The following is a 13,548-nucleotide window of genomic DNA, read 5'->3' on the forward strand; positions in this document are numbered from 1 at the left end:
ATGGCAACAGAGGAGGAGATTCCATACAATATTCATGTCACGTCCTTTCTGGGGCGATGCTGGGGCCAGCTGCGCTAAATGTCTCACGAAAGCAACAGCAGATTTGGAAATCGTTCGGAAAGGCTTTTCAGTCAGCCGAATGCCAGGGTGGCACTTCGGTGTTTCCCGCGCCGAAGAGCGGCGATAGCAGACCGGGAAGAAAACAGCCGCCGCTGCAATTACCCGGCGTTGGCCATGACGCCGAGCCCGTTGAGATGACTCGTGTGCGTGTGTGTCCGAGGAGGGCGTTTGGCAACGGCTCGCTCGCTGCTTCGGTCGGTTGGGTCATAATGGTCGCCTTCTCGGGAAGCGGGACATTTTTTGGCGTCCAAGGTGATGTTGTCATGCCGTACGGCCATGTAACTTTGATTCTTCCCGGACAATCAGGAGTTCTCGTCACGCTTTCGATTTGTGCTAGTTTTCCACTTGCAGAACACTAAAATCAAATCCAGGCAGGAATACAAAAGTACAAAACACAAAGAAATATTCTTCAGCAGCAGAGACCTAAAGCTGGTACGTTTGTTATTCAATTGACGCGCATACAGCCCAGGAAGCTCCTGGATCGCTTCGCTTAGTCGTCCAGGAAGCTGCTGCGGCATTGCAGGAGCAACTGGCGAAGCCCACGGTTCAGACCTCCTGTTGACGCTGCCCGTCAGCAAGATGGATGTATCTACAGCAGCAAACAGCTGGGTGGACTCCTACTTGGAGGCCCTGGTAAGAAAAAATTAATTAAGAGGCACCGCCGGCTGCAGAATGTTTGCAGAACACAGGTCAGCGTGTGCGCTGTTGTCGCGCTGTTCCGCCAACATGGTTGTTTTTGGCCCCTTCGCAAACGACAACTACTCGCCTTGTTCCTTCGATATTTTCATTTGTCCTTTGACCTGATTTTCTGTCGGCGGTAATTTGCACGCTCTTTTCGCCCATTCGCTGGTCCTTCCGGCCCTCGCGCTGCAGATAAGCGCCGGCAGTCGCGATGCACTTGCAGCAAGGACGGCGGCAGGATATGCAGTGCCCGAGGCTGTGGATGCAGATCGACAGATCTGCGCAAAGTACTACGTGAACCAAATCCTGAGCCTTGACGAAGACTCCCTGCGCCGGTCCTGGAACAAGGTTCGAATCCTGTTTTCTATTTCGTGCAGTCTGGCACCGTGGCGTAAGGAGTTACCCACTGCTGCCTGCAAGTTGTGGCTGGTCCGACGTCAGTCGTCGGCACGCCGCGCAATACCTCGCGATACCACAAGACGTCTTTGGATGAATATGAACTTGTCAGTTATGTTTTGTTTATTTATTTTTTAAAATTAGAACGCGGATTTTCTCTGCGACTATTGATCTAGTCAAAAAACGTGCAGCCACAAATGCCTCGTGCGTCGCCGTAAGGTTAACGTTAATCACCGTCCGATGTATCGGTATTTGTGCTTTGTGTCTGCAGGTGTGTCGCGCCAATCGTGACAACCAAATCGAGAAGGATGCGCGCATCGAGTACCTGTCGTGGCGTGTGTGGGCCATGAAGCGCAAGCGCGCCGCCATCGCCGCGCGGCAAGCCTACCTTCGTCGGGTCAATGCGGTCAACGGCGAAGAAGACGACGAGTCTGATGAACGCACCGCACTCCTGTACCTTGACGATCTGGACACCACCGTAAACCTGGAGGTGGGTTGGGACTTGGCCACAGAAAAGGGCGGTTCAATCGAACGGACGTGAGAGCGAGGCGAGGAACAAAATTTAACAGCTCTGCTGGCTTCAAAAACCTGTGATGTGGGTCATGCCTCCGACTGTAAGTGCAGATGCTTTCGAACGACGGTTTCTAACTTTGGTCCTCGCTGTTTTGTTGGTAGCAAAGCTGCTCGGCGTTGACCTTAATTGGTTGATCTCTTTGGGGTTTGTGTCACGCCGAACTAAGGCCCGACAATTGTAGACGTGTGAGCACAGATAACAGTATCGGAGATTTGTCTCAAGTTTTGTCTCGGAGATTTATTGATGCGGAAATAATCAAACTTTCTAGCTCCAAGAAGATAAAGCTTTTTTTGGTTAACCGGCCATGGCTTGGCGAGAGGCGCGAGGCAGCTCCTTTGCACGAAGTGCGGGATGACGGTGACAAGGTCACCAGCATCACCTTCCGCCTCACCTCGCGTCTGGTGTAGTACAGAGTATAAATGGATATCCGTCTGTGACTCGCCTGCCGGCACAATGGTGCCTATGAATGTTTACACTCCGGAGGCCGTTACCTCCCGTCTTACTGCACTAAAAAAAGCACGCACACGCACAACGCTTTTCCGTTCATCATCAAATTACACAAACCCAACGCCGTCAGCCCAGGTTTTGTACCCATTAATGCCCGGACCGCTGCCGCACGCTCCCCATGCCTCCTTTCATGCCATCTCTTGCCTTAGTAACCTCCGTATACCATCCTTACCGTGTGGTAGCACCCTCTGTGGCTGCTACAATGCCCTCCCATCTACCACCTGACCTCCCTCCCCCGCCTTTCCCACACATCCACTACCACCGACCTGCTGTTCCACACAGCCTCTGACGGAGGAGGTGGATCCGGCGGATCCGGCCGCAGCACAGCTCCTGGCTGAGCCGCTGTCCGCCGACCAGGCCACTGTTCCAGACACCGACCGACCTGATGACCAGTCCTGGGATGCCGTATACCCGGCGACGGCGGCCGCCAAGCAGGCGGCGGCGGCCGCCGCCAAGGCACGGCGCGCGGCAGGTAGCGGTGGCGGCAGCGCTGCCGCCGCAGCCGCTAGCGTCGCGGAGGTCTCTGCGGCGGAGAGCCGAGGCCCGGCGTCACTTCTGTCGTCGCCCGTGACCGCCAGAACCACTGCGGGTACGGCATATCGTCTCACTGACGAGTGCTGTACGTACGCTGTACATCATCACCCACTGCCTTTTAGCCATCTCCTGTATTTGTACTCGACGTTTGCGCATCATTTGACTTTCCCACTCGCTACGCTTCCCCAGGGGCAGCTGGCATTTCTCCCCCCGCCCCTCGTTTGCAACGTACACGTTGTCAATTGCCTCACCTAGTACGACTAGTTGCTGCCTCATTCTGCGCCGCCCTTCCTTCTTAGCCCCTGTTTTTTCTTCCGCTGTCAATTTAGTTCTTTAAAATTCTTTTTTTCCGCCTTCCCCAGCCTGCCAGCCTGCCAGTTTATTACTTCTTGCAGCAGCACTCGCATGCGTTGCTTTTTCTTCATCGCACCCTGCTCACAACCTTGCTACCTCGCTGCAGCGCATGTGTCCCCGCCTTCAAGAACGCCAACTGGTCAGTCCCGCTTCTTGTACACTCTTTCCTTGGCAGCAGCTTCACTCGTTCACGTGGTTCATCTTTTCCCCCATTTGATCGGTTTCCTCCGCCTCCGCCTGTGCCTCCGCCGCCTCCGTAGGGTCCTCCTCTCTTTGTCCCTCCGCCTTCTCCGGCCCAGCGACTTCCACGGCCACCCCTCCCACCACAATTACAACCGCCACCACCGCCGTAACAGCACCCACCGCCACGACGCTGCGCCTCTCCAACATCACCGTGCCGTCAGTCGCGGCCATTGCTGCAGCTCCAGCTAGCGGCGCCGCCAGCCCCACGGCTAATGCCGCAGCGGCGGCGGCGGGCCGCATCAGCAGCAGCGGCGGCGCCTTCTCCCCTCGCGCCACGCAACTCTGCCAGCCGCCAGTAATGCCCTCCGCCACGGTTTCACCGACGGCCACAGTAGCGCCCTCCGCTGCCGTATCCCCCCCTACCGAGGCTGATCTGGATCTGCTCGTACACCGGTATCCCCGGCTGTACGTCGTACTCATCTCCCTGCACGGCCTGGTGCGAGGCAGTCGAATGGAGCTAGGGCGGGATCCGGACACGGGGGGCCAGGTGCGTGTGGGAGGGTATGGTGGGGGGGAGGGGGAGAATCACATCGACACACTCGTTTATGGTGGTTAGCGACATGTGGGTTGGGGGTTAGGGCTCTTTCCCCCCCCCCCCGGGCAAGAGAAGGGAGCTACCGGGGGGCTTCGTATGGTGATCAGGGTCGGCATTTTAAAGGGTTCGCCGAGGCGTATCGTGGTGGCACTCGATTGTTGAGTGGTATTCTGTTGGGAGTCCTCCCCCCTCCCCCCCGGTGTCTGTTGTACCTTGGGGGAAAGGTTATTGAGCGGCTTCTGGAGGAGGGTGCGAGAACGAGAGGGGCCGAGCGACGTGGTGTTAAGGACGTATTCTGTCAAATGCCGAGGAAGGAGAGTTGCCCAGGTATTTGGGGCGGTTGACAGACAGACACCCCCGTCACGCATCCTCGTTCCGATATTTTTATTATTTTCTGATAGCTGCTCGTATGGCTCTTTTCTCGTACATTTTCGCTCCTGTACACTAGTTCAGTACGAATCACTCGCTCGTACGATCCGTCCAAATCGTACATACATTTTTTCTCGCCTGTATATATGTATGCCCTCAGGTGAAGTACGTTGTTGAGCTGGCCCGAGCTCTGGGCCGAATCCCGTCCGTGGCTCGAGTGGACCTCCTCACCCGCCTCATTGCGGACCCCAAGGTACGGCACGCCCTGGGGTGGAGCGTGTGTGTGTGTGTGTTTTGGGCGGAGGGGAAGACTGGGGAGGAGGCGCTGGCAGGTCGTGCTAGAAATGCACGCTCACGAGTCAGGAGCTGGCCATTGTCTGCTGTCGTAACAACAGCTTGTGATACCGTACGCAGACACACACACCGTGCACATGGAAAACACACAGGGGGGGGGTGATGGTCCGTAGGGTGTTACGGAAAGCCGCCATGATCTCCAGTGCTTCCAGTGTCGCCTCTCAGCATGTTGTCCAGTGTCGCCGCACCTCCTCCTCTTCGTCCCCCACCCAACCCTCCAAATGCCCCTCCTATCAAACCTCTTCCTCGTCCTCCACTCTCCCCAACCCCCAAACCCCCCAGGTGGATGCCAGCTACTCTGTGGCGCAGGAGAGGCTGGCGGACCCCGGAGGGCCAGGAGGGGAGGTGGGGGGGGCGGGGCCGGGTGCAGCCACGACAGCTACAGCTACAGCTACAGCTACAGCTACAGCCGGCCCTGAAAACCCGCCTTGTGGTGGCGATGGCGGCAGCGACCCACTCACGGGGGCCTTCATTGTACGACTGCCGTGCGGACCATCGGACGTATACCTCAGGTAGTGGGTGATACGTGGATGCGTGTAAAGCACACATTTTAAATTTACGTATAGTCGACATCCTCCTCTTAAGGTTGCAACAATGTGCCATTACAGGGGGTGGGGCTAAGTAGTGGGGTTTGGGCCTTGGCCTGGGTCTTCTGGTATTTGGTATCGGGTTGAGACTGTTCGAGCAGGGCCTTGCAACTCTCAATATAACACCGACGGTAGTACAGCTCCCATACACGGGTGTCGAGGAGAGGTTGTTGAACCATGGCGTTACCCCCTCTTCACAACACACACAAAGTCCCTGCTCCTCCTCCCCCTCAACCCCTCCCCCCTCCCCCCTCAGGAAGGAGGACCTGTGGCCCTACATACGGGACTTCGCGGACCGCGCCCTGCGCCACATCACCAGCACCCTGGCCCGCCTGTCGGCCAGCGGCACCCCCTCGGAGCTGTGGGCCGTACACGGACACTACGCTGACGCGGGGGAGGCGGCGGCGCTCATTGCGGCCTCGCTGGGCTGCCCCATGCTCATGACCGGGCACTCGCTGGGCCGCAATAAGAAGGTGCATTGTGCTTTGCGAGGCGGGGCAGGAATGGCCACAAGCTGTTGGAGGATGGGGGGAAGAGGGGATGGGGGAAAAGGGACGAAGGGGAGGGGGGGAGTTGAAGGGGCGGTTGACGAGGGCTGTTGAGGCCTGAGGGTACGGAGGTGTCCTGGACGGTGGGTTGTAGAGGTTATGAGGAGTACTAGTGGACCTTCCTTCGGATGTCGTAACCTTTGTTTAATGTTCTGAAAATTGGATGATGCGTATGACAGAAGGCTTCTCCATCTGCACTCTGTAACAACCATCACCAACGCCCCATTGTCTGCTTCCCTTACGTTCCTGAACTGCTGCCACGGCTGTTGCTGCTGCTGCTGTTGCCACGGCTGCTGCTGCTGCTGCTGTTGCCACGGCTGCTGCTGCTGCTGCTGCGGCTCCCCTCCCTCCAGGCCCACCTGCTTGCTAGCGGCTCCGTGAGCCTGTCCGAGATGGAGGCCACCTACCGCATCAGTCGCCGCATAGAGGCGGAGGAGCGCAGCCTGGACTCCGCCGTGGTGGTGTTCACATCCACACAGCAGGAGGTCAAGGAGCAGTGGGGGTTGTACGACGGGTAAGTGAAAAGGACTGAAGGGGGAGAAGGGAGGAATGGGACAGGAGGAGGGGGAGGGGGCACCGCGCGCGGGCGGGTGGTGTAGCGGGAAATACGAGGAAAAGTGGGTGGAGGGGGGGGGTGAAAAGAGGGATCAGGAAGCAACCTCTTGTTTTGCGAGCAGGTATCTTCCTCGGGAATATACTTTGGCTTTCCTCTAATCCCGTATCACTTTTTCAACTGTAACCACCACTTACTACCACTACTACTACTGCATATATTTCTAAATGCGTATGATTCCTCGCCTTTCCTCGCCTTCCTTCTTCTCTCCCGCAGCTACCGCGAGCGGCTGGCTGAGGCCCTCACCCAGCGCGGTGTCCCCGGGCTGCATGTGCCCGCCATGGCCGTCATACCGCCGGGCCTGGACTTCTCCGCACTCAAGGTGGCACTGCCCGCGGACCCCATCTCGCAGCTCCTGGAGCGGCACACCGCGGTGAGGGACTCGGGGTGGGTGTGTGTGTGTGTTTTGGGGGGGGAGAGATGCGGATGGGAGGGTGGTAAGGGTAGCGGTGGGGAGAGGGGGCAGGAGACTGGGCTAACTGTTGCCGTACAAGACACTGTCTGCCGTACCTGCCAAGCGTAATGACATTGGAGCGGAGTGGCGTTGTGGCGTGGTGGGTGCTTGGAGATGTCCCATCTGTGTTGGGAGGGGAGGGGGAAGGGCGCCAGGGGCAGCTGCTGTAGGGATACCCGACTCTCGTGCATCCATTCTTTCATCCATCGTCTACCGCAACGTACCGCCAACCACGGTGGGTTGGTTATTGAGAGCAGTGTTCGTGTGCGCCGTGTCGTGTGAGGAAACTACCATACACATATTGGTGCGGTCTTGATGATGTGGTAAAAGCTACTGGTAGCAGCATATTTTTCCAGCTGGACAGCACCCCGCACGCGGACTGCCCTCGCCAGCACCAGCACCACCACCACCACCGCTACCCACCACCGCTACAAGCGCCACCACCATCTAACCCTAACCCGACACCTACACAGGCGCTGGCCGCCCAGCAATCCGTGGGGAGCACGGCGGCCAGCAGGCGGGGCATTTCGCTGTCGCTGACGGGGGCGCCCTCCCTGGAGACCTCGTACGGCGGAGGCGGAGGCCCGGCGGTGGGTCGGCTGGACGATGTGGGGTTGCTGGCGGCCGCGGCGGCGACAGTGGAGGCCGCGGAGGCGGAGGCGGCGGAGGTGACGTCCACAGCTGCACCGCCTTCTTCAGGTGCGCTGGGCGAATGTGAGGGCTGTCGCGTTGTGCTCTCGCAGGGTCGGTCGGTATGTAGCTCCGTCCCGATGTAGGGCAGAGGCGGTTTGACCAAGGTCTGGGTCTGGTTCTGGGTCGGGCCGGGCGGTTCTCAGTGAGACGGGCAGGGAGCTTCCCCTGCCGTACGTATGTATATATGAGGCCACTGTTTGGCCATGTGTGTATATATGTGTGAGTGTGTGCGCTTCAGGTTTAATTGTCGTACCACCTTGTGGGCCCGTGCGTTGCCGGCGCACGGCCCTGGGGCCATGAACGCATGGATGTTTCCGTACGCACTTACGTACGGGTGGAAATGTACGGGTAAAATCTTTTGTTTGCCAAGTATGCGCCGTGTGGGGAGCTAACCACCAACCCGCAACAAGAGCAGATCCACACCGATGGGGGTTTGTTATACACATACCTGACATAACCGTCCTAACCGTTATACCGTTATAACTGAACAGGCCTTCCGCTTTGTCGAGCAACAGGCAGTCGTACCCCGGGGGCGTTGGGGGGCTTCTGCCGTGTGCGCGGGGAGGAAATGGGTTTTGTGTTTTTTTTGGGGGGGGGGGAGGTTGCGTTCCGGCTGTGAATGCGTGTGTGTATATATGTCGCAGTGGTGCTGCTTAACGGGTGTCAGGAGGGGGGGGGTCGAATATCAGAATTGTACTCGGCATTGTGCGCGCGTGCATGTGTATGTGAATGGCAGGTGCGTTTTCTTTTCTTTTTCCCAACAACAGCCACCTAGTAGTCCAATAACAGGTCTTAGTCTTTAGCCTCGGAGGGGGGGCTGCTGTCGGAGGAGGGAGTCCTGTCTGCCTGCGTGTGGGGATATTGCGTGTGCCTACTTAACTGATTCGTTGTGGGTTTGTGGTCTTTGCGACAGACAGTCAGCTGTGATCGTTTCTCCCCCACATTTAAAGCTCTGCGTATTTGTTGCACCGTATGACATCGTACGTAATATACCCCGTACGTACGCAATCCAGTGCTAGCTGTATTTTTATGTATGTACGTCGTGAGTAACAGACCTTTTTTTAGATGTGCCTGGAAGTTTAGGTTCTTGGGGGGTTAGATCAGCGGTAAGCCTGTCCCTCTACTGCCGTACCGGTGCTCACGCAAGGACACGCCATCGAAACCCGTGGGGCTCGGGGTCCGAGGGACCAACCGGGGGGGCGGGGGGGGTACGAAATGGTGTTGGGCGGTAAAATTCATCAGTGGGAATAAATAATATAGTAGCTGTATTATATCATATCGCCCTCCTTTTTATGCACGCGGATAGGGTTAGAGAAGATGGGGGAAGAGTGAGCTCATCCCGCCAAGGAGGCATCCCGTTTGCGGGCTTACTGACCTGCGGGTTACATGCGGGTGGTTGCCTTTCCCTCCTGCCCTTCCATAACTGTTCCCTCCTGACAATCTTAAGCAGGACTGCGCATGGGGTAGGGTGGAGGGGGGCCGAGGGGTTTCGCACTTGCAGCACAGCCTTGCCAGCTGCTGCTACCGGAGAGCTGCTGCCCGCCTGGTGGTGGTCCTCCGGCTCTTGTCTGATTGCGAATAGCCCGCATGTATACATGTCACCTGCCTGCCCGCACCTTACCTATGTCTGCTGCTCGTCTGGTGCTTTTGATGGGCCAATAGTTCGCAATCCGCGGCAACCGGAGTGTTGGAACCGTTTCTAGAGCGCTCAGCACCCTACACACGCCTCGGCACGCCGTGTTGCAGCATGCCGTACAGCATGCCGTACTGCACCACAGCACAGCACAGCATTATGCCACACGTACGGCGATCCAGTATGTATTCCTGTTCGCTAAATGTAGTTTCACAACTACTATGTCACTTTGCACAATCCTGTTATAAAAATATCGAACTAAATACTTACTAATCTTTATCTTTTACACTCTTCATTACATTGTGCGTTGGGGCGGGTCCAGCCACGTCATCTCCAGCCACGTCATCTCCAGCCACGTCATCTCCTTCACGACCTAGTTCACGATTTAGTAGAGGTCCCCATTTTTCTGCCTTTGGGAGTCCTCCTTCGTTCTCTTGGTTTCCTTGCTTTCAATACTGTCGCGGGTTGGTCCGGGGGTTGGCGGGGGGGGGAGTTCAAACGGCTAAGGGGTGCTGATGGCGGTGGTTACGGGGAAAAGGGATGCTGGGATAACGACGAAAAAATAATGCGCAGCGATGTAGCAGTAGTCGATCTGAAAAATCTCGGTTTGAGGACAGGACCTCAACCAGGTTGTTTTCCAAGCTGCTTTTGTTGTATTCCGTGGCTTTCATATTCCGTTGCAGTCGCGTGTTCTGATGTTCGGCTGTGCACTGCCGGACGTGTAGTTACGTCATGTATGATGGAGATTGATGATATGCTTGGGATTGTTGATTTGTGTATGTGTGTATGCGTGCTGTGTGCGTTTGGGTACGTGCCCTTGTGCGTCTTGGTGGTGGTGGTGGTGGTGGTGGTGGCGGTGGTGGGAGGGTGCTACAACGATTGGTCCATCGGTCCCTGGTATAACTCAACGGGTCACCGCCATTTTCAAGCCGCCAACCACACCCAACCACTTCTGGCCGAGTAATACAAGATTACCAGCAAGCTACGTCACCTTAACAACCAACCAACCAACCAACCAACCACGGCTCCCCATCCCGTCCCGCGTTCAAGAGTCTTCGATCCACCAATCCCAATCCTCCTCGGGGGGGAACCCCCCGTACTCTGCATGACGCAGCCGCCTGCAGCAGCCTGCCTCTCTCTTTCCCTCGGCCCTAAACGCGGAATGTGCTCTGCGGGGGGATTGTTTCCGTCGTTCTCCCCTTCCCTCCTCTCACCCCCGCATACCCAATACCACCACCACCACCACTCGGTAAGTCAGCCCCTCCGTCCGGCGGTGAGGGGCTGAAAGGACGACTGTCCGCCTTCCTGTCGGTTCGTACATAAGTGGGCGGGCGGCCGGGCGGGCAGACGGACAGACGGACAGACGGACAGAGAGTCGGCGTCGTGTGGTCGGTAGTAGTCTCCGTGCTGTGGAGAGAGGAGAGGCGAGGAGAGTGGAGCGGCGTAGGGGAGGAGCTCCTTTTCGTTCCCAGCCAGCCAGCCGGCCAGCCAGCCGGCGTGGCGGACAACTCGATGATTTCCTCGATGCCGGAAGGGGTGGAGGCAGGACTTCGGGGGAACTACTAACAACCCAACTAACAACTGTACTTCCCTTCCCAGAGCTTTTTCTTAAGCATGCCGAGCACGCAACTGCCCTGTCTTGAACATTGTGCGCGCCATGCATGACTTCAAAAGGCTGTTCCCTTGGTCCCCCTCCCCCCTTTCTCCTGCCGCCTGTAGGGCCCTTGCCACCTTGGGGCGCACCGGCTGCAACCCCGCACCCCAACAAGGAATTGGGGACACCTACAGCATCAGCGACAACACCTACAGTAACCACTGCTGCCACCAGCGGGCTTCCGACCCAAGGGTCGCTGGCCACTTCCACAAGTCCGGACAAGTCGTTCTCTGCCGCCTTCTCCGGAGGTGGAGTCAAGGGACAAGTGGCAACATCGCCAGAGGACGCGGCGAGTGCCTCGACGGGTGTCGTCACCCCGCCGCTGCGGCCCCCGAGGCCCGTCCGGGTTGTGTCCGATGGGGTCACTGGGGTTGCCGTACCTATTCCTCCCAGCCAAACAATTGCGGCGGTGGAGGCGTCGCCGTCGCCGTCGCCATTGTCCCGGTCCCCCCGCAAGTCCGGCGGTGGTTTCGGAGGTGTCAGCGGTACATCCGCGTCTCCGTCATCGTTCTCTTCCCCTTTCGCGCACCCGCCTACCCCCACACGGCGGGGCTTACTGGCGAGCAGCCTGGAAGCGGCGGCGGCGACGGCTGCCGCGACAACGAATGGCAGTGGCGGCATGGGCAGCCATCCCCAGGCCCAACCGCAACCGCAACCCCAGCTCCAACCGCAACCGCAACCAAGCGTGTTCACAGAGCCGCCCATTTGGCGCGAGGTGATGAATTGCTGGGAGTGGCAACCTGGGTACCTGTTACTTACCAGCGCTGGGTGCTGAGTGCGGGGTGGGGTGTGTGTGTGGGTGTGTGTGTGGGGGGGGGAGGGGGTGAACTCCCAACACGAGTGGGTCGTGTAGTGGGTTGATACTACTTAATACTGCTACACGATTATGAAGGGCCCTGCGGTGTGGGCGAGGTGAGGTGTTGTTAATCCGGGGGAGGTGAGGTGAGGTGAGGTGGAGCACTGAAGTAGTCATGTGTAAGGTGGAGCGACGCTGACCTTAAAAGGGTACTAATAGTACCCTTTTAGTCAGTATACTAAAAGTACAAAACCCTGATTCGCCCTGATGAGACCTACTGCAGATAGTTGCTGGCCCTGGCATGATTTGTGCATGGACGCTTAAACCCCCCTCCCCCCGGGGGCCCTCCCCCTGGGCAAAGTCGAGTTGTTGATTTGGCATCGGATTTCTCTTGCTTGCTTGCACGTCATTATCCCTCGATTGTCCCTCATTATCCAAACCTCCAAGAAGACCTCCATTCCTCGCCCCCGCTCTCCCGCACTCTTCATGCAGGTACACCGCTTCCTGCGCAACCCCGCCAAGCCCGTCATTCTGGCTATGAGCAGGCCTGACGCCAAGAAGAACGTGGCGGCGCTGATCAAAGCGTACGGCAGCAGTGCCGTACTGCGGGACCTGGCGAACCTGGTGCTGGTGCTGGTGAGCTGGCTGCGTGCTTGTGTTTTGACGACGTGACCTGGGAGTGTGTATGCTGTTTGTGTGTGTGTGTGTGTGTGTGTGTGGAGGGGGGAGAGTGTCCATAGCTAGATGGGCGTTTTAGTGCCGGGCCCTGCCGAACTGCCATATGTATGAACGGCGGTACGCTGTTGCGCTCATGCTGTACCTTCCATGTCGTACCGTTACCGTACTGTATTCCTCAGGGCAACCGTGACGTCATCGACTCGATGGCCAGTGGCAGTGCCCGGGTGATGGAGGGGGTGCTGAAGCTCGTGGACGCGTACGACCTGTACGGCAGTGTGGCCTACCCTAAGCGGCACAGCCAGTCGGACATTTCCGATATCTATCACCTGGCGGCCGCAACACGGGGCGTGTTCGTGAATGTGGCGCTGCAGGTGTGTGAGGGAGCGCGAAGGAAAGGGGGGAGGGGCGGAGGGGATGCTTTCCCCTAGAAGTTACATGTGTATATGATGTGTGGGACAGGGAGGCGTATCTTTCCCGTGGCCGCTACCCGGCGAAACCCTGCCTTCCCCGGTATTTCGGGGCACCCTCATCTAGTCACCCTAGTCAACTTCTCAGTGGATCGCTTAGGTTCCGCACCCACCACCAGCATCCAACGGACTTTGCCGGATCGACGGAGGCCCAACAATTCCTGGTCGGCTCGCGAGTCAACTTTACCCCAGGTCACCACCGTCCATCGAGTAGGGGCACTCTTCCACCACGGAAAGATTTTTGACCCAGACTGGTCTCGATCCCGGAATCTCCCAGGGACAATAGTCCGTGTCTTACCAATACCGCCTGACCACACTCATTAAAACAATTTCGCTACCGGGACTCGAACCCGGGTCTCGAGAGTGAGAATCTCGTATCCTAACCGCCTAGACTATAGCGAACTGATGCGCAAATTCGATACTCTTTTATCAATTCATACTAACACAAAGGTCAAGATGACTCTACCCATTCCGTCATGAGTACGCAATCGGCAGATGTCCGGAGGCGAGGGTACGCTGGGGGAGGAGGGCACGACTTGGGAGGATGCCTGGACTTGGGGTTTGCGCTGTGGGTTGTACTTCGCTTTTCCCGTGCTGCCCCTTATTCCGCCTCCCTTTCCCTTTCCCACCAACACCACCCTCCCAACCCACCCCTTCCCGCTTTCCCCTCAGTCCCGACCGCTCACCCGCATTACCACCTTCCCTCTCCGTTTGCCCGCTCCCCTTTGCTCGGTCGGCCCCCAGGAGCCGTTCGGCCT

At 57.8% G+C, this 13,548-nt stretch overlaps 1 protein-coding gene across 1 annotated transcript; it reads left to right on the forward strand.

The window, feature by feature from the left end:
- Positions 1–1,086: 1,086 nt before the first annotated feature.
- On the forward strand, positions 1,087–12,751 carry VOLCADRAFT_57787 (uncharacterized protein; the record flags this gene model as incomplete). Its single annotated transcript, XM_002947924.1, has 10 exons — positions 1,087–1,149; positions 1,469–1,718; positions 3,742–3,896; positions 4,474–4,594; positions 5,077–5,179; positions 5,511–5,727; positions 6,156–6,316; positions 6,632–6,788; positions 12,093–12,281; positions 12,503–12,751. Coding segments are annotated over 10 exons (1,665 nt in total), but the record flags the coding sequence as incomplete, so codon positions are not given.
- Positions 12,752–13,548: the final 797 nt, after the last annotated feature.

The sequence above is a fragment of the Volvox carteri genome, assembly GCF_000143455.1.
Source record: "Volvox carteri f. nagariensis unplaced genomic scaffold VOLCAscaffold_8, whole genome shotgun sequence".
NCBI lineage: Eukaryota > Viridiplantae > Chlorophyta > Chlorophyceae > Chlamydomonadales > Volvocaceae > Volvox > Volvox carteri.